The sequence below is a fragment of the Bombus terrestris genome, chromosome 7, assembly GCF_910591885.1.
Source record: "Bombus terrestris chromosome 7, iyBomTerr1.2, whole genome shotgun sequence".
In the NCBI taxonomy this organism is placed as follows: Eukaryota; Metazoa; Arthropoda; class Insecta; order Hymenoptera; family Apidae; genus Bombus; species Bombus terrestris.
This window is the reverse complement of record NC_063275.1, coordinates 12,443,741-12,469,443: the sequence shown is the minus strand read 5'-3', so window position 1 is coordinate 12,469,443 and position 25,703 is coordinate 12,443,741. Positions and strand designations below refer to the sequence as shown.

General features: G+C 32.9%; 3 protein-coding genes and 2 long non-coding RNA genes across 16 annotated transcripts; 2 read left to right on the top strand and 3 right to left on the bottom strand.

Moving 5' to 3' along the window:
* Positions 1 to 68: 68 nt before the first annotated feature.
* Positions 69 to 3,653, bottom strand: LOC100650078. 4 transcript variants are annotated; one of them, XM_020863697.2, is made up of 5 exons: positions 3,598 to 3,653; positions 3,443 to 3,541; positions 2,466 to 3,118; positions 1,425 to 1,766; positions 69 to 833 (listed from the first exon to the last, which is right to left on the bottom strand). In XM_020863697.2, the coding sequence occupies exons 3-5, from the start codon at positions 2,481 to 2,483 to the stop codon at positions 531 to 533; spliced, it is 663 nt and encodes a 220-aa protein (XP_020719356.1). In that variant the 5' UTR covers positions 2,484 to 3,118; positions 3,443 to 3,541; positions 3,598 to 3,653; the 3' UTR covers positions 69 to 530. The 4 variants fall into 4 exon arrangements, with proteins under 4 accessions (XP_020719356.1, XP_003396525.1, XP_048263742.1 ...); XM_003396477.4 differs by having other exon boundaries at positions 3,443 to 3,647; XM_048407785.1 differs by lacking the exon at positions 3,598 to 3,653 and having other exon boundaries at positions 2,466 to 3,267; positions 3,443 to 3,579.
* Positions 3,654 to 3,728: 75 nt separating this feature from the next.
* LOC110119441 lies at positions 3,729 to 6,901 on the top strand. 2 transcript variants are annotated; one of them, XR_007224845.1, is made up of 4 exons: positions 3,729 to 4,186; positions 4,279 to 4,408; positions 4,525 to 5,523; positions 6,769 to 6,901. It is a non-coding gene; the product is annotated as an uncharacterized LOC110119441 (long non-coding RNA). The 2 variants fall into 2 exon arrangements; XR_007224844.1 differs by lacking the exon at positions 6,769 to 6,901 and having other exon boundaries at positions 4,525 to 5,804.
* On the bottom strand, positions 5,875 to 9,028 carry LOC100649258. 3 transcript variants are annotated; one of them, XM_003396471.4, is made up of 6 exons: positions 8,888 to 9,000; positions 8,227 to 8,478; positions 7,660 to 7,818; positions 6,790 to 7,182; positions 6,205 to 6,373; positions 5,875 to 6,044 (listed from the first exon to the last, which is right to left on the bottom strand). In XM_003396471.4, the coding sequence occupies exons 1-6, from the start codon at positions 8,912 to 8,914 to the stop codon at positions 6,007 to 6,009; spliced, it is 1,038 nt and encodes a 345-aa protein (XP_003396519.1). In that variant the 5' UTR covers positions 8,915 to 9,000; the 3' UTR covers positions 5,875 to 6,006. The 3 variants fall into 3 exon arrangements, with proteins under 3 accessions (XP_003396519.1, XP_012165577.1, XP_012165576.1); XM_012310187.3 differs by having other exon boundaries at positions 5,875 to 6,373; positions 8,900 to 9,028; XM_012310186.3 differs by having other exon boundaries at positions 5,875 to 6,373.
* Positions 9,029 to 12,470: 3,442 nt separating this feature from the next.
* LOC110119440 lies at positions 12,471 to 17,296 on the top strand. Of its 3 annotated transcripts, none has more exons than XR_002307937.2 (4): positions 12,471 to 13,086; positions 13,223 to 13,277; positions 13,946 to 14,137; positions 17,089 to 17,296. It is a non-coding gene; the product is annotated as an uncharacterized LOC110119440 (long non-coding RNA). The 3 variants fall into 3 exon arrangements; XR_007224842.1 differs by having other exon boundaries at positions 13,946 to 14,235; XR_007224843.1 differs by having other exon boundaries at positions 13,946 to 14,241.
* Positions 13,401 to 25,430, bottom strand: LOC100646948 (tyrosine-protein phosphatase non-receptor type 2). Of its 4 annotated transcripts, none has more exons than XM_012310184.3 (9): positions 24,990 to 25,429; positions 23,014 to 23,175; positions 22,685 to 22,944; positions 22,365 to 22,590; positions 22,142 to 22,294; positions 21,769 to 21,934; positions 21,491 to 21,704; positions 21,303 to 21,413; positions 13,401 to 14,001 (listed from the first exon to the last, which is right to left on the bottom strand). In XM_012310184.3, the coding sequence occupies exons 1-9, from the start codon at positions 25,083 to 25,085 to the stop codon at positions 13,935 to 13,937; spliced, it is 1,455 nt and encodes a 484-aa protein (XP_012165574.1). In that variant the 5' UTR covers positions 25,086 to 25,429; the 3' UTR covers positions 13,401 to 13,934. The 4 variants fall into 4 exon arrangements, with proteins under 4 accessions (XP_012165574.1, XP_020719573.1, XP_020719571.1 ...); XM_020863914.2 differs by lacking the exon at positions 13,401 to 14,001 and adding an exon at positions 14,916 to 17,166; XM_020863912.2 differs by lacking the exon at positions 13,401 to 14,001 and having other exon boundaries at positions 14,916 to 21,413; positions 24,990 to 25,430.
* Between the last annotated feature and the right edge of the window lie 273 nt (positions 25,431 to 25,703).

Sequence of the window (25,703 nt, the reverse complement as noted above, 5' to 3'; positions counted from 1 at the left end):
CAATCATAATTCAATTTACATATTTATGAGTCAATCATCATCTAATTGTAAATAATAAACTTGAAACGTAGATTCAAATTTAATTTATTTTCCTCACAACACGTAGTGTAACAAAATATCAAAATCTGAAATAATAGTATCGTATATCATTAATAATTAATCGTTATCTAATTACTAATAAACTATAGATTCCATCATCAATAATCGTAATACTATTTGGTAACGTTCTCTATCCGGCATTTACATCATTCGTTTATCGCGCTTTCGATCATTGTAGTAACTCATTTCCAGTCGCCAGTCTTCAACAACCGCTTTCTTCTTTTATGGCACAAAGTGACGCTGACTCAATCGGTTAATTATTATGATAATTAGGCGACTTCAAGGATCCGCAACGCAAACATTTTACCAATTTCTTGTTTGCATATCTTTCGTAAAACAGTCGGCCGTTGTTTTATCGCATTTTGATGTTGTTCCAAGCGATTGAGATAAAAAAATGCGGTTTGATGGAAAGAATCTCAGTAAGCTGGTTGTTAGTTGTAACAAGATTTTCGACCAACTGGGAAACTGTGAACATGATTTCTTCCTCGATGCTGCCTTCTAGCCACCTGTTGCCTGTACACGAACAGTGGCCTAAAAATTTTGGCATCTTGAGCTTCTAGATCTTCTAGATCATTCTTGACATTGTCTTGCTTTGTTTCTGCTTTGATGGATCTGGTTATTCTGGATCTTTGATTCGATGGAATTTGATAGGTGGCTGGAGGTATCTGAGAATTACTTCTTTCAATATGACCGTTCATTTCGAGATGCTCTTTGGTTTTTCCGTAGGCTTCGACCTAAAATTGATTGATAAAGATCGTGAATTTTATGTAAGAAAATATTTTTTAATGCAATAAATAACATTTCTATTTCGATCTTTAAGATCGAGTAATCAGTTCTTCGATAATTTATCATTCATATTTTGATGGTTAATAAAGAAAATTATATTGTTTGTATAAAAATTTCGTGTTGTATTAGGTTTTTAATAGGTTAAAGAAAATTGTTAGTGAAAGTAAAGAAGAGACTCCTTTTAAGGAAGATTATTCGTTTTTTATCGATATTTCAGATTTTGTTTTCAGTTGAAATTAGGCTTACGAAAGAAACGTGTTTCCATAGTATAAGTGACGCAATATGTATTAATGTATATATTTTAAATCGTCTATTATTTTAACTTAGCTGAAACTAAGAAAATATAACGCCAGTGAAATGTTTAATTTTGTATGAAGTTCAAGAGAAGACACAAATTTATTTCTATAATTTACCAATTAAACATTATACGTACATAAAAAGAAAAATGTCGAAATGACAATAACAATTGAACAGATTTTCCTATTATTCCATTATTCTAATATTAATATCCTTGAAATCTAGAAAATATTCCCACGCACCGTACGAGCAATTCTCGAAGTGTCCTCAATATCTTTTATAATTTCTTCCTGTGTCTTCTTTTCAATATAGCCATTATTCTCCAAATTCTTTTTCTGCACTCCATACGCTCGAATTCCAGGAAGATCCTCTTCGGAATTAATATGGATCTTTTCCACTTTGCCATCAAATCCATGTTGATTTTCTACATGCAATCTCCTAGTTCGACTATTCTCCCTAAATTTCCTTGGAAGCCTGTCTGGTATGTCTCCTACAGTCCGTAATCGTGACATAGTTGGTTCAGAAAACTCTGCGTTCAATGATGCCGTATAGTTGACATCGAACGATGCCATCAGAAACAGAACCTGCAAAAGATTTAGAATAGAAACAAAAATTCAATGCACATAATTTTTTAATCGCATTTTAATTATGTATGATTTTAAGGTAATTGTTATTGAACTTGGAAAAGATTGGACGCTTTTTGTTACGTATTGGTTAGATAATCTATACTGTTTTTAATGTTTCGATAAACAAGTTTTGTTGATGCATGTATGTATGACATTTTTATAAGGGGTTGATATATTTAAATAATCAATGATATCGCTACTATAAATTTTCATGGAGTTTTCCAACTTTTTCTACAGTTGCTAATATTATTATCAAATCATTATAGCTCTATTATCATAAAAAGTTCTAAAAACTCAAGCAAAAAGTCCATTGTTTGCCAAACTTTTATCAATATTTTATTTTACTTGATTAATTTAAAGGTCGAGCTATTTATATCAATATAATACTATATCAGTTAATATTCATACGGTGTATTAATGTTATCACCAGACTGATTTTTATGCATTTATGTGAAATTTAAAAGTGCAAAAAATATACAGAGTATATATACATACAATACATAAAGATATATAAAATATCCAAAAGTAGAGTATTCATAATAAATTTTAACAAGTAAATCAAATCGCTGTTTAAAATGTATTCCATCAATTTTGTTTATAAAAATATAAATTTGCATAAAAATTCACAATCCAGATATCACATTAACTCTCTCTTACCACGAGTACAGTCCACATGGCGCAAAGATTAACGTTTCTCAACTGAAGATATCGAAATCCACAACAACGAATTCCGTTCTCGGCGACACTTAGATCACGATTGAGGGAACAGATTGGTCGAGCATCGGTTATATACGTGACGCGTTTGCGATCTCGAGGAACGCGATTAAGTTGCTGCCACTCTCGACGTATACAGAGAGAGGACGATGTGGTTGGAGCTTCCAGTTTAGATGTGAGTCATCTTCGCGACCGATCCTCGGAAAAAAGAAAAGTAAAGGGGGTCGTCTTGTTTCTTTTGTCACTTTCGAATTGGTTTTCCACGCGAAAGCTCGAACACCTTGAATGTTTTCTTAGCCTGGCTTTTTTTTCCCGACCTTTCATTCCGCGTGGAACGATAGCGGTATTGTTTGTAATTTCTTTCATTTTACTTTTTACTCCAATGTATCTTCCCAATGATATGCATTATTGCATTTTTAGCATAAATGTGTAGTATTGATAATTATTATAGATTTTTTAAAGTATCCTTTTGTTTCATGTTTTCTTCCTTTTTTTTTCTTTAGTTGTTATATGAAGTTGTAATATTTGAGTTACTTTTCATAATTGTGATATTTGTAAAAGTTTGATCATTGCTTTAAATTTTCTGTTATGTGGATCTGCAATAATAATTATTTTTATTTTACAACGTCATTTTATTGATAAAAGAACCGATTAGATAAATATAAACGCCTGTTTGTGATTAGGAGCATTAGATATAACTCTTAACAAAGAAACCACAACTTCTTTTGGCCACCGCTCCTAGTTCCTATATGAATAAAACAAACTAATTAGATGTAAGTCTTGATAAAAAGAAAAATATTATAGTCTAGCCAAAACCACTGAAACGTACATATCCATAGAATTAAATTCTATATTCTAATTTCTTTTTATTATATTTAAAAGGAATCTTTATAACTTTCAAAATTATATTTCATATCTACCAATTTATTTCTGCAATTGCTATCCATGAAGAGTCAGCCCTTTGCTCATTGACTAACAAATTTCAAGAACAGACCCCTATTTCACACCTTGGTAATTCCCTTAAGAGATACTCCACTTATTCATCACATTAGTACGAAGAATTTTGCCAACATACCTCTCAAACCAGTCACCACATTTTTCATAGGTGTTAAACGTCCACTCAGTGGTCGTTAAACATTCGTATGATAGGGATCATCCACAATTGGGATTCATAAGTGCGCCTTTCTCCCTACTACCAATATTGTACAGAAAACAATCGATATTTTGATCCGAAATCTGATTAATATTCATTAGAAAAGTATTTGAAGGTTAATTATTGAAGGTAAATTAGCATACAATAGCGTGACCGGTAATAAATCCAAGTTTACGCAAATATAGATTCGTAAATATGCATATTCTATATTAAAATGTATGTATTTGGGATGTATAAATTTTCGTGCGAATTATTTGTGCTGCGCGCGCATCGTACTGCGCAGTAGGAATCTGAGTGAAACAGAAAATGAATGCAGCATCGTGTGCACTGTTGTATTTTGGAATAAAATTGACAATTAAAATATCATGTATTTGTCGAATGAAAAAGAGGCAGAAGCATTTCGTAAAAATGAGCAGAAAAAATGAAGAGGGGAATGAAAATTCGAGACAATTTCCAAAAGTGTGAAATAGAGTTCCTTTCTTGGAATTCGCGAAACAATGAGATTCTTTGAGTACGAAAATTTAAAATTTCTATTTCTTTTCTAATAAGGTTTCATATTTAAATGTTTGTTGTTACAAGTATTAGTTGATGGTAAATTTATAGTACGTTCGAGAAGGCATTTGATTTTTGCAAATAAAGTTTGGCAGACATGGAATTGATCAATGGTCTTCCTTTGACTTAACAACATTCAAACAACTGCCTCACTCTGTTAATTCAACTGCATATCTTCAAGGTATAATATATAACTTTAATCTCTTATGTCTTTAAAATTATCAAAAACTCTATCCTATCATACATATACAATAGCTACCAAAAGTATTTACACATCGTTATATACATATATTACAGCATTTTGATGATATGAGATCCATATAAGTGTATTAAGCATAGTATCATTTCGAAGTACTTTCGTATGACTATAAAAATATAATTGACACTATGAAATGTAGAAGTAATATGCAAATATTTTTTGTTCGCCTGATGTTGAACAATTGGAATCTGCTCTCCAAATTCTGAGATTTAATTTGAATGAACATTAATTTGGTGTACACCCTCGTCGTACATCTGCTCGACATCTTCGGTGAATGAATCTAGGAAGGAATGAATGACTAACTATTCTGCCTAAAGGTATTAACATGTCGTTAATTCGTGTCTATAATATAATGTATATAGTTATCGGGACTCATTCGTAGAAAACTGGTTTGTGAATATTTATCGAACACGTTTGACCACTAGAGACATTAATCTCTGGGAATTTAAACTTGATCATTATTTAAAGAAATTTATATGTATCTGGGTTGTTTATAAAAATTCCTTTTTAGGTTATCGTGTTATTTATTATCACATAAATTATTCGTACAGATACTTGGAATTTGGAATTGGAATTTATAGATTTGTCTTCTTTCATCCTGATTATTGTTTATCATGCTTTAAGTTTCTCTGAAACGATATCAGTTTTATTAAAGAAATATATTATCATATGTACATGTGTAGAAAGTGGTATATATAGTTGCTGTTTTTTATTTTATTGAAGATTAAAATAGAATGCCAGTATTAAGTAATATTAACATTTATGTTGGAAATTCTTATGAATATTTTAGACTTTAATGTATTCCGATTAATTTTCGGAGAAAATAGTGACACCGTTTAATTTTTCTAAAGAACTGTACGTTTTCAGATTGATTTACAATCTTGTTTAGAGACTAAGTGTAGAAAGTCTTGGGTAGATATAAGTTCTTTCCCAAGGAAATAAACGGTAGTAGCTCGTTCGGAAACGTCATTGAAGTCCTCATTCCTTGACAACCTTGTCATCGTTTACAACGTTCCAATCATCCTCGCAGTCTTAAGGTACATTTCACAGTGTTTCTATTGTTACTTTCTATTCTTTTCATAGCGTAATAAATAGAATTAATTTTTTATTCATATTTGTTGGAAGAACAATTCTTTTATCTTTTAATACATAGATAATAATATATATTTTCCTAATTTAACATTTTCAATGTTTTTCTTTTCAAAATTAATAATTTCTCACAATCCAAACCATTTATCATTATTATAAATTTTTAACATGTTAACAAAAGTAGAAAGGAAACTAATTTCAAAATTTGAACATACAGTTCAATTCATATTCAATTTAATTGAAAACTTAGTTTCTTCCATAAAAGGTTCTCTTTAATGTTTAATTAAATAACCATGACGTAAATGAAAACAACATTTTATTTATACATTGAAATATAGAATTATAAAGTGATAAGAAACGTATCAATCGAGATATCTTCCTTTCCCCTCTATCCAAGCATAAATCGTATTTCCTTCTTTCTCTTTCTCGTTTTAATCCTCTTCGTTTCTAATAACCGCCGTTACGAGGTCTGTAAAAATATCGTCTTGGATAATAGTTGTCATAATCGCGATACGGTGTGTAACTGTATCGTCGATTGTTTTCGTCATAGTATTTAGACCGCTGCTGCGATTCCTGTCGATACCTAAACAGAGGTCTAAATATAATATCTTCAGCTACATCCATGTCACCTGTTTCTCGTGAATAATCCATTTGATCATCCTGCAGAGATGGTGTCAGCATTGCCCATTGCGACACGACTACTGGAGACAACAACTTTTCGTTTGTAGCCAAACTTGGGGCTGCCTCATCCAAGTAGGACACTGGTGCACTGCTATAAGGCGATAAAGCAACAGTGATCTGAAAGCGGAAATGTCTCCCTTTTTATTAATTTTTTATTTTTTCTTATATTGCAGATAACAGTATTGGAATTTTTATAATTTTTTATTAAGGGAAATAATGTGTTGTAGTTCTAAAAGAAGATAAATAGGTGAATATCATGAAATTAGATATTAGCCGTACTATATTATTAAAATATTAAGTGTTATTAGTGTAATATTATGAATAAGTATTATATAATATAATATTAGTAATATACTATTTATTGATATCCTCATTTTTATAATTTTCTTTCTTCTATCCTTCTACTTTTTTAACTTTAAGTCCTTTCTTTCTATTTTTTATTTTTCCACAACTACCATAATCAAAATATTTGTAATAATATCCCTATTTTCTAATTTTATCTTTCATTACAGATATTTTCTTCAAAAATTTACCTCCGACGGTGTGGAAGATTCCCAATAGTTAGGATTGACCGACAATGAACTCTGATCGACAAAGTCTTGGGCTTTCTTCTGAATCTTCTCGCTGTTATGCTTCAAGAATTCAACCTGGCTATTCAACTCGCCATTTTTAACTTCATTAGGCAGAATGGCCACGATAGGGCTCTTCACTTTGCCCTTCTCAGCGTTTGAGGGATCAATGACCGCAACAATAGGAACGGCCACCTTATGCGAAGATGAGTCTTCTGGTAACACAATTCCATGATTAAGTTTGTCTTCCAAGAATTCGGTTTTGCTTTTACGTTTCTCGTTCGATGATATCGGTTGGTTCACGTTCTGTTCTGAGAAGGATTCGTTCTCGTTTTCTTCTGATCGGTCGTCGCTGCCCTGGAAATCGAAAAAAGGTTAGAAATTGCCTGTATTAATAATTAATGAAGATTTTGTAAGAATTATAATAGGAAGTGAATCATTTAACTGATAATTTAAAACCATTTAAAACCATTGAATAAAGATTTAATTTAAAAATTTTAATAATCTTTAGAAAAATAGATAGATAATATAAAGACAGAAAATTAATTGTTAATACTACTATAAGAAAAATTTGGTTTACGTAAAGTAACTAAACATTATACTATAGGATGAAATTTGTAAAAAGATACTGCAATGTGGAATTTTTGAACCACATGCAAACGAATTGATTTATCCCGTAAATATCTACACTCAGTTACACGGATGAGGAAAAAACAATAGATTTATCTAAATAATAGATTGTGTTTTTCTAGCACGATCAGATAGATACGCTTCACCTATCGCAGACGAAGATCTCATTGGATGGAATGTCCATGTTAAATTATTATCCTCTACCTCTGGCGTATATTCACGTGCGTCGTCTTCAAAGAATGCTTGGTTCTCTGACGATGAAGACTCTTGAGCTTCTGCTTCCTTCGCTTCAGTAATATTTTTTCGTACATCTTCCAAGTTCTCAGTGGGAACCACCAGAAGGTGTTCGCGTTTCGATAGTATCTTGATAATAAAAGATAATACAAATTTGGTACAATAATAGTATAATAAAATAATAAATTAGTATAATAATTATTATATGTTATAAGTTATCAGTACCATTATTATAAAATTAAATGATACAAATTACCACAATAAAAATTTTAAGAACTGATTTTTAAATAACATAAAGAGGTCTTAATTCTTATTTAACAGCAGCCACGGTATATTAAGATCATGCAAACAGTCCAGTACCACAGTTTATATTTTTGCTTTAAAATACCTAGAATGCTAATTTTTAATTTAAATATTTTTCCACTTGAAATACTCAATTTTTAACTCCTAATTTTCAGGTTGTACGAAAGGAGCACGAGGATTACACAAAAATAATAATTATAGTATATTTTGTTCGTTTAGTCGTTGTATACAAACCAGATTGGGATTGGTGGCTGGCATTATGAATACATGCTTTTTAACAACTAATCCATTTAGAGATTTATTGGTAACCGTATGATGCACAGCATCCTGGACAACTGGATCCTGAACGACTGCAGCTATCGTTTCGTTCTTATCGTGTGGGGTTGGTGGAAGTAAACCCTCTACATCCTCTGGTGTTAAAGGTTTCCCCATTGAACCATTCCCATAGATTAAGACCAAGCAAAAAACAAATTGCAACGTGATCGCCTAAAAGACAGCAGTATTAAATCAATATAAAAAATTAATACACACTGAAATAAAATTTAAATTCTAATAATGATATTTTACTAAACTATTTATTATTTCAGAGAAACTATTTGGAGAAATGTTGGATAATTAAATTCGTAAATACATAATAAAAGCAAAGATAACAATCGAACATACATTGCGCAATATTCTAACGCTTACTCATGCAATACTGAAAATGCGGCATTAAAATTTTAACACACAATTTTCACACTATACTTTTAATTTACATTATTTTATTAATCGTAAAGTTATAAAATCCAAAATTTTAAAATTACTATTTTATGATTACAGATAGAAATGTCTTTGCTCGAAAATGTATTACGTATATTTTACTATTTATAGACACTGTGGTTATACATAATTATACCCTTTGTGGTACCATTTTATGTTTCATCGAAGCTATTATGGAATCTTCTTGAGTCTTCTTTTATAGTAGTGCTCCTTGAATTTTCTCTTTCCTTGACAAAAACCTGAGCAACGTCTTTTCGACTTTGACTAGTAATAACGGTTCGTTCGTGTTTTATACCAGGTACCAAAAGAATTATCGTTGTCCTGCTAACAGACGTGAGTATCAACCTTGCGGTACATCACTTTGGCCAGTTGCGCCGTGAACTTGCCTTCTCGACTTTACCATCGCATATCACTTTTCCTTGATCAGCTCTCGTTAATCAAAAATTGATTATATACCACTACTCAGTTTTATTTATTATATAAGTATAGTAAATTTAAACAATGAATCCTCATATTACATGTCTCTTATAAGTGAAATACTATTGATGATTTAATTGTTGATTTCATTTATCAAATCTATTAATTTTTTAATAACTCATTCTAAAAATGTTCTATTCATTCCAATATAACTTTGCTAACTTGAAAATGTCTGAAAACTAGAATGTCTTATCTCCGTTGCCGAATAGTGACTGAAAATATAATGACCTGAAATAAGATTAGAGAATAGTAAAGCAATTATATCTGTATAAGATTACAGCACCACACATACACATACATATAATCAATATTAAGATTTTCGTTTTCGAAGATTTCTGTGTATTTATTCCAAATGCTGTTCACGTAAACGCTATTTTAAATCATCAGGATTATTTGGACACTAATTTGGTAATTAGTATGTTGTTAATAATATTCAGACGTTTAGCGATCACTTTACCAGTTATTTCTATATAGCCAACTATAAAAGGGGCAACTTCTTTTTCCGGTTCTTTAGTTTCTCATTACCACTTGAACAGCTCATACCGTTATTGTCGAATTAAGAATTTAGATTGAACGATCTTAAATATTGTTCATTTTTAAGATTCTTTAACAGTGACAACGAAGAGAATGGCACACTCTGTTCGTTTCTTCAGTTTGATTATCTTGTTAAAAATTCTCCAAGCATTTGAATGCAATAATTTGGAGACAGAAACACTTCCGATGCAATCTCCAAATTCTGATTTGAGAAATGACAATGGGACAGTATATAATACATCAAAAAATGACTCAAAATTTATAAGCTCTACAAAAAGACCAGCTTCTTTGGAAGAAAGTGTATCAGCTTCTGAAACATGTTGCAAGGAAGCATTCACAACGACAGAGTCATTTACAATGGATACTACAGAATCTAAAGATAAGGAAGAAAATCAACAGATAATCACCATACTTAAAGAATCAATTCATAATTCCGTTTTAGAACCTTGGTATCGCGTTAAACGAGATAGCGAAGATGAAGAATACCAAGAGCCGTCAAATTCAGACGAATTTTCACAGGATAATACTTTTGATTCTGATCGGGGATTAGCTGTGGATGAATCTCAAAATAACGATTATGAGACTACAGAGGAAGGAACCGAAGATGCATCAAATAAAAATTCCAATGAAGAATCTTCTAGTCTATCTGATCCTGCACAAATAGATTCTGCGAATGTTAAGAACATAGAAAAAAGGAACACATATTCAGAAGAATCTAGGGAAGAAGGCAGATTGTATCCTCCTTGGTACCAGCCAACATTTGGAAACAGATTTTGGTCTAGTGGTGAGAGAGATTCTTCTCACCATTTTATAAGGATTCCAGTATTCCCAGGAAAATAGTGTATTTTTTATATGTCTGTGTATTCATGTGATTAATTACAATAAACATATATTATGTATATATAAAAAAAAATAAAAAGATTTCTTAAGTATTTTATTATAAGAAATTTATTGAATGAGATTAATAATTAGAGTACATAAAAAAATCATATTACAAAAACAGTTCATCAATTATAGTTAAAATACTTAACAATATTGTTTTAAATAAATACATGTAAGATGCTTACTTTGGTGCCTTTGGTAGTTTTTCCTTACAACTAAAAATTACCTTCAATTAGAGTATTATCTTAAATTACTAATTCATACTTTTATACAATATAAGCTAAGATTTCATCTTACAAAAATCAGTACAAAATTTTGTGACAAATTACGGAACATAAGAAAGACTAAATAAATTGTAGAAAGAAAACAGAAACTTATACATCAGAGATGTTGTTTTCTGCATCTACTAATGCTTCTGTTTATCACGTGGGCAGTTTGCTCATCCAATTATCAGCTCTACTATTTATACTCTTCCATTAACGAGTTCGATAACTAATACAGCGTTAAAGACCTCTCTATTTCCGCCTTCGATAACTTCTATACCTTGTAAGGATTTTCTATCGTTTTCATCAACAATAGAAGAAATACAGCACGAAGTTCATCTTCGAAAATTGAATAATAGTTAAATCTTCAAAAACTTATACTCTTCAATATTCTTCCTATCTCTATTGCATCCTTCCTGGAGATTACAGATTTTCTTTTAGTACTCTTATTTTCTTAGATTCTTCTTAATTTTCATTACATTACTTTCAAAGGGATCTAGCTTTTCTCTTTTCCACAGAATCTTCCTCAAAATTGAAGTTCCTTTCTACTCCAAAAAAAAGGGAACTTCATATTCCTCTTTTCAGTCATAAATTTCTGTATATACTCCTTTATGAGGTGGTTTATGGGTTATATACGTTCCTTTAGCTTCCAAATCGTTTGCCCTTTTGTTTGTCATGTTGTCAACGTCATAACCGGCTCTATTAACATGATTCAGAAGCGATTTTCTCGACGATACGTATCTCTGAGTCGTTGCCTATACGCCAACTGCTGTCGGTAGACGAACAGTGGTCGAAGAACGTAAGTACCAGCTGCAGTTTCAAGATCTTCTTGATCTTGTTCTTTTGTATCGCGTTTCTCGACCAAAGTACCATCAAAATCCCCCTTTGACCCATCCAATTTACTCAGGAGAAATGCGTATGCTACTGGAACTGAGTCATCCTGTCGTTTGTTTCTAAGATCGGTTGGTTCCTCGGGCAAAGTCAAAATGCTGGCAAGTGACTTGGAATTATTGTCCAGCTTGACCGGAAATGCGGTGCAGCAGCCGAGGAAGGTCAGAAAGAAGATGATTGCGACGGCTTTCTGAAATGAAGAAACGAAAAATATTATTACTTTTCAAAGTTTTTAGATTTATCTAGACGAAGATAAATTTTTACTGATAACTCTGAAATTACTGATAACTCTGTCATTAAAAATGACATAATAATATTCTTGACTTTCTTTCAAAATTCTTTCATTAGTTTTATCATTCCACAGTATAGGATTATAAAATTACGTAGTTGCAAAGGAAACTCACTCAAAGATGTTCTTTTATTAAAATACCAATCATAATTTCCACTTCTCAATAAATTTTTACCGCCGTATTGTAAAGAATTGTAAAGAATTGTAAAGAATTCAGAGTTTCATCACGTATCAACCGAACTAAACTTATTTAAATATTCTCAAGATAATCTTACCATCTTGTTACTTCAGTGAAAAGCTCCTTCAAGATTCAGGACCAATCTTCCAATCTTCAAGCTTCAAAAACACCCTCGAGTACTCTACTTGAAAAATGACTTCACAGATCTTCAAATCTTCGCTCAAAAAAGATAAAAGCAAGAAAAGAAAAAGCAAGTATAATTCGTATAAAATTACTTCTTGTCTATGAAAAACCACTAAATCTGTTTGTAACAGCTCTGTGGCAGATTTGTGCCCGGCAAAGCATCCTCGTAGCATTTATATGAAATAATGACGTCAAACGTAACCACGCTAATCGTACAATGACGTTCTATGGCAAGTGATAACCAACCTGGTAAACCAGTAACATCGATGCATCCTCGAGTACGTGTTTTTTTAAAAACAGGAATCCACCAAACGGGGGTGAAACGTGACGTTGACTAAGAGGCATGCTCACGTCAATCCTGATCAAACAGTGGCAATTCTTCGTCGTTTGTCTCACCTGCTACGTAGAAAAGTGTTTGATGTTCAATTAACGATCGCTGATTGTGCTGCACTATGATTCATTTTACGCGGAAGTTGATTACACGCCATGGCTATGAAATTACGCAACAAACCACTAGAAGAATTTGTGCCTCAACGATACACACTTTATTCAGTAGAAGAACGTGGTTCATTTATACGTATCAAATGATCGTTTACTAGATGGGAAATTACGAGCCTCTTGTGGAGCCATGTAAAATGGTAATTGCATTTCTTGCTTAGTTCCTTTTATTTAGATGTTAAAGTTTGATGTGTGGAACCTGACAATGAGTTGAACAGGAACTTTGTTTTGCCATAACTTACACATTACTATTTTGGCATTTCTATTTGTCTGTAGAGATTAGAGATTCAGAGTACCAGTTCCATGGAACTAAAAGTAAAAGATTGGTCTGGTAAGTAATTCCACTGTATACTTCATACTGCTTCACACTGTATACACCAAGTAGAAAATTCATGTTAATGATTGGTAATGCATAGTAAAATTAGTACTACATTTTTGAGTAAAAGAAATAAAATTATTACTTTATCCCAGTTTATCTTTTTCAATAAAGAAATACAATAAATAGTTATTCCAAATGGATAGTACAAGCCAATACAAATCTATTTCGTTATACAGAAGATTAAAACTTTTGGTTTGATTCTTAAAGGATTTCAATCGATTCAAGATACTAAATACAGTCTCTTTTCGATCATCAGTTATGAAGAAATATAAATAAAAATCATTGATTGGGAAAGAGGATGTGTCTTAAAAGAACATCGTGCATCGTCAAATTAAGTGTTGCTTCTGTTTGTATCAAATAAATTGATTTATTTTTCTCAGTTTAAGCATTCGTCGAATAAATAGCCCTCCGCTTCTCTAGCTCATTTTCGTACCTATGTGTTCATTTGAAAAAAAAGAAAGAAAAATCCGATTCAAAAAACGAAGAACCTCTTTCTCACGTGTTTACTTTTCGAGATGTTAACGCGATCTTGTCGCGAGATTTTCGTATCTTTCTTTACTTTTCTTTTTTTTTGTTTTGTTTTGTTTTCATATATATGCAGTTTTTATTTTATTTTGCAGATTCGGCCTCCTCGTTCACGGTTTCGCTGCTTTCGGTAGTAGTTTCACTTTTAGATCTGAAAGAAATCACCAGATGAGGGTATTTCGTGGCTGCTGGGAAGACAAGTACGAGAAATAAAGAAAACAAGCACAAGGCAAAACGGATTAGTAATAGACCAGATCTGTTAGAGACACGAGGATTGAGTTAGATCTGTTAGTATATGGGAATTGGTCGACTCGATTTCACTCATACCAATCTTCCCGGATGGAATTGTTAGGTGAAACATTCTGTTGAGGGAACCGTTCGACAGGTTTCGGTATCAAATACGCTAATAAAATATCTTAATTACAAAGCATATCATTTTTACATACGCGAACTTCAATTTAAAAAAGGAAGAAAGAAAAGAAATATACATATACATTGGCTACTAAAAGTATTTGTACATATTCTTATTTTCCAATGGAATGTGTTTTTATCGCGTTCTATACATCTCATTTTCATAGTATCAAATTTTTGTAATCGTATGAAAATACTGTTAAATTATATGAAATTTAATATAAGTATAATATAAATAAATAATATGGCGTGCAAATACTTTTTGTAGCCACTGTATACTGCAAAGAATGTATTCCCATTGTAACATATAATTTCTATTGGAAATACTATATCTAGACTGCGGATATTTATACATATTTATATTTCCATGAGCGTAATCGAAGAAATCAAACCTAAACAGAGACGTTTTTCATTTATTACACATTACAAAGAGTATTATATTTCGGATATTTTATATATTATCGTACATTGTATGCATCTTCGCATTTTCACATAAATGTATAAAAATCCACAATCTAGATATATCTAAAAAATACATAGTTTTTATCTCTTCTATCTTATATAATTTTTCATACGAATGTCAATATCCAAAACTTGTCGGCCGGTCACGTTAGTCAAAAAGGGGGGTAGTGGAATGAAAAAAAAGTTGGAAAGTACGAAAAAATCCTTTCCTGTATTGATCGATCTAAATATGCAAATCGGGGAACCTCGTCTACGAGTAGTTCTTGCTTTGCTTTTTTTTTTTGTTCGTTCTACATTTGGGAGTAAAAAAACGAATATGCGTCGTGAGGGCATCGATGCTGCCGCGCATATCGACCTTTTTCTGCTCTCTTTCTCTTTCTTGTCGCATAAATAACATTTTATTGCATGCAAACCATTTCCTCATGCTATTCACTGTTTTCTTATTTTTTTGTTTTGATCTAATGTTCTATAGTTGGGACGTGTAAAGAAGCGAAGTGACGTTTCAAATGAATTTTTCCATTAATCTTGTTCTAATATCGTTTCTCTTTTCATATAGCCAATCGGAAATAAATTGTATAAAAATTTGATTTTTCTTTCATCCCCAATTTTCGCGAATCAGTAACACATTATCTCATTTCACTTCTTTCGACCCTCTTCCTCTATGATTCAGTCTTCTCTAATTCTACCAAGTGTTACGTTTCCATTTGTCATTCATGTGTATGTATGTGTGTATCTGTTCTCGTTTTACATTTAAAATACCATGTCTTGATACAACTTCTACCACGGTGTACATCGTAAATGTAAATATTAACAGTTAACTGCGTAGAAGTAGAGTCGCAAGGATGCAGTTTGACCTCAGGGAGAAGTAACTTCCTACCATTGCCCATGTTCTATTTGTTTTCCGGAAGGACAACATTAATATCGTTATCTAAACCCTGATCTTCGTTCTTGCTTTCCTGGTCCTTATATCGTATTTCATTTGTTTGCTTCCCTTTTCACACGCGCAACTCCATTCTTAAGTTTTAGACGACCTGACTTGTCAAATTAATTGATCAAACCACGAGAATGTCTTTTCTTTTTTGTCTTGTTGGGAAGAATTTAGTGACAGGTAAAATAAACATCCCTGAAAATATAATCTGTAAATACATTATTTTTGTTACTCATTACATTGTGATTTTATGATATTAAAAAGAAATGTATATATATATTATTTGTATATAAAAGAAAATTAGTTTTGTAATTGGTGACCTTTTCTACTTAGCTTTTGAATTGAATTTTACCAGTACACTAGATATCTTCCATGAAGTATCATTGCATTATCGAGTTCTATGAAGTTTGCATTAAAAAAAGTCTTCTGTTTTCAAATACTAGCCTGTGAAAAAATAATTATAATAAACTATAAATCATAAATCTCGTGACTCGATCATTCGACAGTCAGGTAACAATAGATTTACTGGAACGATTATCTATTTCTAAATATATATTACATGTATAAGTATATATTGTCGGATAATAAAGGATTCACTTGCTCGATGATTACGCTCTTCCAAAAAGGCGAGGGGTTGCGTACAGTGTCGTAACTCTATTTGAATGCTACTACAGATCGTATTTTCACTATTATGACTCCCTTTTTTTCTCTTCCCTTTTCTTTCGTAGGAGTAGGCACTTAGCTATATGTTTCTGCGGTTCCTTGTAGTATCGTAACGAGTTTATGTCTATTGTATACGACGGAGAGATTACTGGATGGAGAAAAACTGAAATTGTATACGAAAGCCTCCCCTCTTCGTCTTTTTTTTTTTATACTTTTTTTTCTTTTAAATCTTCTTCTGAGCTCGATCGTCCGATTTCTATATATATAAAACATGTTTCTATCATATAATCGACGAAGTATACTCCTCTAAAAAACTCCTTACATGGTGTGACTTTCTTTTTTGTTTCCTGTTCTTATATTATTCTTCTAGAGGCGAAATGTAGGAAAAAATGTTCGTACGAAATCTCACGATCGTCGCTCGTAACATTTCGTCTTTTTCACTCTCATACTTCTTCTGTTCATTCTCGCTCTTTCACGCATGCACGCGCGTCGAGGCGTGTTTCTCAATACTTCCTCTTCTCCTTTTTCCCTTTCTTCCTTCCTTTTATTTTGTCTCTTTTTTTGGAACTTTTTATTAGCACCGTGTCTTTCATGGATTTTAGTTCTCAAGAATACGTATGTTTCTCGTTCCTCATCTCTCACACGCATACATTCTCTCGCGTTCTCTCGCATGCTCTCTGTCAAAATCTTCAAGAAGCTTCCAGCAACGACAACAGATAAGTTGGACAAATGTTTCGACGTCTAATATTCACCTTATTTTTTCGATAATTACAGGAACGAGAATGCTCGGTGAACGTGTGATGAACGCCTTCATCACGATTGATCATTAACGACGAAAGACACTAAACTAATCTGAAAGGAATTTTAATCTTCGGTTAACTCGTCGATTACAACTGTTATAAATAAACTACGGATGCATATTTCATATTTTTGTAATTAAAGAAATGAAATCTAGATAAAAACTAGTTTTACCTACTATAGATATTATAATCTGTCCTTTGTTTCGGATATTTTATGTATCTTTTGCGTATTAAGTGCACTCTATACATTTCTGCACTTCTAAATTTGTTGTGTATATATAAACATCCACAGTCTAATTATAAGTTTTCAGGTGCTAATTCTGGTCTTGTCAAAAATTAAGTAATAATATTGCAGTGTAAGAGTTACTATAATGTCATTAAATACTCCTCATATTTAGAGAATTTCAATTGTTCAATTACGTTGTAACATAGAAATCAATGTTAACATTTATATTATACAGTAATATAATAAAATAAAGTTGTCATTATTATTTCTAGATCTTCTTGTGGAAGTGATTTCGACATAAAAATTATGTTCCAAAAGTCAGCACCTGGAAACTTCAAACAGTTTCAACCGTTCAAGAAAAGAAGCACTCTCGCTATAAACTCGAAGATCACATTCATCGTGTTTCTAAAAAAGAAAATATAAAAAATATCGAATTTGTCGACTCTCTTCTAGGAACGCTCTATCATCTCTTTCGCTCAATGTAATCGCTCTAAATGAAGGCTGACGTATGTGTCGTTCTCCTTGCTGGGAGAAGATTGTTTTTTCACACTGTTCTCGCATGCTATATTAAAGTTATTCGAACATGTTTCAAAAATCATTTTAAAATGAGAAAAAAAAAACATGTTTGGGTCGCATGTTCCTCTAACGACAATATAAACGTACGAATATACTCTAGATGAAAATCAGGTAACAAGATATACAATGGTGCACACACACATAGGTGAACTGTACCGACGACAGAATACTGTATTCAACTTCGAACACGTTTTAACATTGCTTTAAATGGAACACGATGACATCTCTCCTACGATAATTTGCGATTATGCCTCGGTGCATTATGAACGAACACACCAACACATATACAGTGGTTACAAAAAGTATCTGTATATACCTATATATATCTTTGTAATAAAGCGCTTTTTTTAGCAGGTCCTATATTTTTACAGTATCGACTTTTTGTAATCACATAAAAGTACTATTAAATGACACGAAACTGAGTACGTTTGAATCTGATTAATTAATATATAAATGCTATAATAATTATGTACTAATGCTTTTTATAACCACTGTGCAGTGAATGTAACACGTATAAGAAAAATAATTCTTTGACATGAAAATCGTGTTCCAAGCATCCTATGGATTAACGACGTAATACAAAAGTACACAAAATACGTTTGTTCACGCCACGCGTGTTTTCTTCTTGGAAAAAAGTCAAAACGTAAGCAACTAAGCTATACTTTGCTTCCTGTTCTAACTTCTTTCCCTCGTTTGTTTAACGTTGGAACACGATCCAGTAAGCTTACTCCAGGTTAAAGAATGATCGTGACGATTTGTGTAGAAGCTCGGCTTAAGAGTAAAAATCTTTTTTGACCGCGTTACGTATTTGTAATTCTTTTTCGTTTCCATTTGTTTCTTTTTTAAACTTCATGTAGAAGCAATTATAGATGTACTCAGTCTTTCCACGATGCTCAATATGCTTCAAACGATTTACTATTGAGCAAATCAGTTAGAATTCGTGTTTTAAAATAATGTTTTTTTAACCCCTAGTTACTCTCTTTTATGTGGGAACTAAAGTTCTTTATAATTTGTATAAATATTGCAATATCTATCCGAATGCTAGACGGGAGTGAGATTGCTAATGATAGATGATAGAAAAGCGCCTTTGATAAGGGGTTAAAAGTGTATAAAATAAAATTTACTAACACAGCTATGATACCGTTGATTATTCCAACATGTTCCTCTGACTGAATCAATTTTCGACATCACCTTTGATATTATACTAATCAGATGCGCACAAAATATCAATTTCTGATAAACAATATCGTGTACATCTTGGTTACACTAGTGGAATCATCTACAGCAACTTTACTTCATCTTCAAGCATGCGAGGAAGTTCCTACGAAACACTAATTTCTCAAATTAGTCGAGTGCTTGATTCAATTCCATGTAATCAGATATTGTTCTAATACTTACACTGAAGTATGCATCAAGGCTGATGACCGAAAACTGATTCACAAGAATATTAGATATTTCTATATATATTATGCATGACGTACAAAATTCTTGTTGGCTTCTCATTGTTTGGCACCCATTATGTCGACAATTTCATCACATGAAATGAAAAACGCAATGCGCAGGATAACGAGTGATGAATACAATAGCAAGTTTTGCTCGCTGAGAATATTCTTGCCGCTAATTATTCCAGTATTACGAGAAATTTGATAATTTTTCTGTTAACCAGGTCATGTAATTCTCGCATAAAAAATACCCTCGGCTACTTCGAGTATAAAATGACTCATATTACAAACGATTACGAGCATTTTACGAAATTGCATGAATTATTTACGAAGTACACACAACATCGAAGGCACCAGTTGCCATATTAAACGGAATATCTCGATGACGCGTTTCTTCCAGGAAGAGAGAAAGTCAAGATGATTTGTTTCTTTTTTCTTTCCCCTCCCCTTTAACGCATGCCCCAGGAACAAGTTTCGAACGAAATCGATGATTTTAAGTAAACAACATTCATCTGCCATGTGAGAATGGGCCATGGTACGTCACAGGCATCGCTTATGCTAATTTCTAATGTGACTTCGTTTCGTCATGAACATTTTATAGAAGAATGGATTCTACTTATATGGGCAAGTTATTTATAAAAAGAAACATTTATATAGTGTACTATAACTGTAAAGTTCATTAACATTTCTCTATGACTATCACGAATATATCCATTAAATTCTAGCAAGATGATCGGGGTTACTTATTAAACTCTAAGCGAATGATTTTGGTACCCTGGATGATTGCTAACAGTAGATCAAATTGTTCGAAGAATAACAGTTGAAAAATTGAAGGAAACTCGTCTCTTTCATCCTTCAACTCATTATCAGAATTAAAATATTGGAGATAATGAAATGAATTAAATTAAAGAAATCTAAATTTATTTAAATGTTGTAAGAAATAAAAAATGTGGTAAATTAATACTTTTAATTGCCTCTATATTGATTATTACTTTAAAAGTAAATAATCGATCTTACTTATCGAAATGTCGTGCACCCACTTCGTGTGTAATGTATTCTATTATATGTAAGAACCTACCATCATTACAATATGAGAATAAGAGGACACTGTTATTTTACTTATATTAGATTTTTACATGTGCTTTTTCTTACATCCTACTTCACAGAATACACGTTCAATTGTTAGCATCATCAAACAAATAAAAAAGATAGTCTCTATTTCTAATTGGGTAGAAAAAGATCACAAAGTAAAAATCTAAGTTAATTTACCTCTTATTTCACTATGATTGGAAACGCGAATGCGAAAGGGTCTACTGACTTTGTCAAGTGCAACTTTCATGGAAACCTAACAAGAAGATTTTCAAAAGAATATTTAGCTTCTAGTATGATACATACTCATTAAGTGAATCACGATACAAAAATACAAATCGAGGATCTCCCTTTTTCTCTTTCGTTCCTATTTATCATTGACTTCCTGATCTCTTTCTCATTTTTTTTCTCGCTTCTTTATCGTGCAGCAATGTCCTTTACAAAATGCACTTTGTTAGAATAAGTTACTTCTCTTGAACGTTTCTTTGATAACTGACATATGTCTCATTTTGCCAACTCAACTGATAGTCTCATTACTATAACGCCTCACGACGACTGCGTGTATTTTTACTTTAAATTACATAACACTAAATGCTTCTCCCTGATTAATTACTCTCTCGAAACGGCAATCAATGGCATGTGCAATGGAGCTGTTAAATATTTCGTAGTGAAAGTAACTATTCTTGAATGTGCGGATCACCTATTCGATCACTGACAATTCGATGGTCCATGTACATGTGTGACAGGGAAACAATTCGGTCCTAACCACGCATGTACAAATAGCCACAGATTGCTATAATACCCCCACCAACAATTGCAGCGCCTATGCCTATTGTAAGAGGTTTAAATAATGACCTCTTGAGCTTCTGCCATTCTTCAGTCTCTTTTTGACGACGCTTCATCTCCCGTACTTGTGCTGCCAGACGTTCTTTCTTCTCCTTATTACGATGACGTACTTCGTTTTTCCTGTTTACATGGGATAAGTAAGAAGAAACGAAGATATTGAAACACGTAAATATGATTTCATTGTTAAAATAACTCACGTATCTGGACTGGACGGAGGACTAATTGTTTTTGAAGAGTTTTCACCGTCACTAGTATTATCATTAGGCACCACAACACCATCGGAATTCTGTTCATGTAAATTGTTTGTGATTACTGCAGAGTTTGCAACAGCCTGTGGACTGGTAGTAGATATTTCTGTGGAAATTGATGGCTCTCTAGGCAATGGTTTGTCAGGTGGTGCACTTAATTCGTCTAATATTGGATAAAAAGAAAATTATATTTTGAAAATTATTAACTTTTACAATTACATGCTTACCATTTCTTGTTATTGGATTTGAAGTTAAATCTGCCATCATGCTACGTGTTAAGGATTCACCTCTTGGAGGTGGCAAAGGAGGTGGTTCATCTTCCTCTTCGTTCGAAGAATTACTGATGTTACTTACCACGTCATAATGATTTGTTACCACTTCATTATTAATATTCTGTAAGGATCACATAAGTTAGTGAAAATCAAAGACTGTCATGTTCCACAGTAGCACAATGTTATTAGAGTTAATTCACGTTAAGGACAAGACTTTTCACAAAGACAAACATGTATGTACATGAAACAAACGACAAAAACATATATTAAGTTAATTTAGGATGAAGAGACTAATAATATTGTACCACTGTGAATTGGTATTAGTTACCACGTTGTTGGATGGCAGTTGTTTTGCTCCTTCGATGATGGCAGCATATGAAAATCTTAATTGATCTGGTGTTTGAATTAAACCCATTCTGTGTCTTCTCATTTCTATTAACACTTCTCTAACATTCACAGAATTCAATCCACTTTCTTCAATCTGCAAAAGAGTAGAAAGGTAGTTTCCCATTTGTAATTTCTAGATTCTCTTCAGTACATATAATGCTTACCAAAACAAGACATGTATCAACTAAACAAAATGTTCCTGATCTCCCAATTCCTGCAGAACAATGTACCACAGGGGGACCAACATTTTGATCTAATGCTCCTGATTGCCTGACATCTGTTAAAAAACGTAAAAAAGCTGTTGGACTTTGTGGAACTCCAAAGTCAGGCCAGGTAGTATAATGAAAATGTAATATTTCTCTACTTTCTTTTGTTTCCAAGTCAGTTAACCTACAAAAGACATGAACAATAAATCAAATACCTCCTCAAATTAAACATGCACTTCTCAAAGAAGTATCTGTAATATAATTCTTTATCTCCATACTTTAATATTCTAGTTGTGTAATCCGATGATTCTGTTTTACTGATATATTTTACTTTTATACCAACATCCGGAAACATCATAGTATTAATCGAATCACCAAGAGGCCAATACTGATAACACTTAACATGATTCTTTTCAATTATCTTATTTAACATTAACACAGCTTTAGAATTTTGCTCCCATACCATTAGCCAAAAGTGGCCAGCAGTATTTTCCAATGGTCCTTGTGTAAGAATGTATTGTCTATGGGCACGATCTACCTATAATAAAAAAGATCTTTTTATCATGTTCTTCTTACTTAGAGTTAAGTATCTGAATATGATATCTACCCGTATGAGGTTAGCATTGACATAATCACATGGGCCCCTTTTAAGGACAATCCTACTATGGTCATATGGCAAAACATCTCTATAACGGTTTAAATTTCTGTTTTGTGGTTTCTTTGATTCATTGCATGTGTATGTAAAATTACTGCATTCGTTGCGTATATGCTGTAAAAGTAACATTTTCTTATATAATAGGGAAAACAAAAGATATAAAAATAACAATAATTTTCATTTGTTTAATGTATCTGTCTTAAGCTATATAACAGCTATCAAACAAAAAAAGTCATACAAATATAAGTCATTTAAATATAAAGAGAAGTTTAAAAACATATGAAACATATATGAAACAGTATCAGTTCATTCAGATGAAACAAAATCAATATAAGTTTCATAAGATAATAAATTTAATTCGTTACTGATATCAATTTCATACCAGCAGGAACAATTCAGATTTTGAGATAGAATTGACAATTAATGATGATTACGTTTACTGTAGGTATGTTTGTCTTATGACAGTAACTGTAGGTTTGTTATTGTTCCTTCATATCTCCTAGTTTTATCATAATTCTTTAATAAAGTTTTAAATGACCTATGTTTACATAACATAGTCGATTATACTCATAGAACACATCTATGAAGTTTGATTGTTAGAACCTGTATAAGTTTCATTTAGTATCTGGTAAACAAATCTTACATTTCTACTTATGAATACAAACTGTATTACTAAATATATACCTGGCACGTATATTTAAAACCAAGAAATTCGACCTTGGTAATAAAATCACAATGCAGAGTCTATGCGATATTTAAAAATTTTCCCGTGAAAACGGCTTTCCAAGAAAGTAAACTGATAGTCCCTGGGTATCGTGAAACAATCCGCGCATTGTAAATATCCGCGGAAAAGCATGCCAGTTACGGGACAAAACAGATAATGGATAAACGCAGTGGAACTTCTGACTCTTCTCCAATATCGTATCGAATAGCATCGTTGTAAGTACAGATAAATCAAATTCATGTGTCGAGCATAAATTAATCGAGTGCGTTGGGCCAGATTAGCAAAAATCACGAAGGAAGTCAAATGCGGCCATGCGGCCAAGAACGGGTCGCGTATGATAAATAAACGAAAACTTGATAACAGACGTGTGTGACAATACACACGCTGGTGCTGGTATACAGGTTTCCCTGTTCATTCAGCAGCGCTAAAAAAAAAATGACGAGCGTATCGTGAGCTACGAGATCTCGCGACAGATGAGAACGTGCCAGCGACCATGGTATTAGCCTCCATTGGCAATCAAACATCGTCGAGCGAGATCGAAACGAGATTTCATAATGTTCGCAATTTCAATGTTTCTGGATAATACATGTCTTGGATGAAACAGTCGTGTCAGCGGAGAGTCCAGGCGTCTCTTGCACAATAATTTACCAACTAATATCAATAAATTGACAAGTTGCAAGTTGTAGGTTATGAACTTCTCTTCAACAATTTCATAACTTTTAATCAAATGTAATAGTCAGACAACTAGAAGTTTGTTTAGTATCTTGTAACAAGACTGCAGATATTTATACATTTATAGGACATCTGAAAATACAGAATTGCGCATAATATGAAAAAACAAATATATCAAATATCCAAAATATAGTGCTAATTGCCTATCAAGGTTCTACGTTTTAAATTATATCCTCGGAAATATGAATTTGTATAAAAATCCGCAGTCTACCTATAACCAAACTCACTACCATGTTGCAAGGATATTTTATTGATACTATTACCTCGTGACTTGGGACTTGTAAATTCATAAATAATGTTAGTCAAATTGTGCAAGGAGGCCCAGATTACGTTAGGATGTGATGGTAGGAAGACTCTCTGTGCGTGACACATTTGCAGGCAGGAACCGCCGTTTCTCGCTGTAACCGGAAGGAAAGACGCAAAAACGGAAGAAGAAGAAAAGAGATGGAACGGGGGGCGCGATCTTTCTTACCTGATAGAGAATCGGCCAGGCTCCTTTCGAGTTGATCTCGAGATACTCGGTTTCCACGTTACTGATCCCTTGGTCGAGCGTCTCCTGGCTGGTCATTCTGTCGGCTCGTTCGCGACTCTGTCTCCCCGGCGCTCGAAAACGACAAAATGAGACGAGGCACGCGAAGAGGCTGGGCCCCGGCCGTGCACGATCCTGCTCTCTCTGTCTCCGAGAAAAAGGCGTCTCAGGCACGAAGCGGTGCCATGCGTGACGCGGATTATTGCGAAGGGTAGCCCCCGCCGCACGGGAGACGAAAACGCGTAAGCACAGCTCACCAGCCAGACGTACTTACACCTTCGCTATCTAACGTACACACTGTACCCACTCTGCAAACTCGGACCACCACCGTTCACCTTCGCCGCCGCTGCTACCACCGCGAAATACAAGATACGAGCCAACGTGCTGACATCTGAGGGAAACCGGCCAGTTTCTAGCCCCCTCCGTCTCTTTTACTATCTTTTTCTTTATTGCTGTCGAATAGGATTCGAGATGGCCATCGCCATGTTGACAACTATTGCGCATGCGTACTGATACGCGCCAGATAGAATTCGCTTTTTCAAATAGCTTTTTGGATAATGTTTAGGAAAGTGCTTAGAATTTTCTTTAAGATTTGTAATAGATTACATTTGGAAATTGTATAGTATCATAATTAAATTTTTTTATAAAGACGATTAT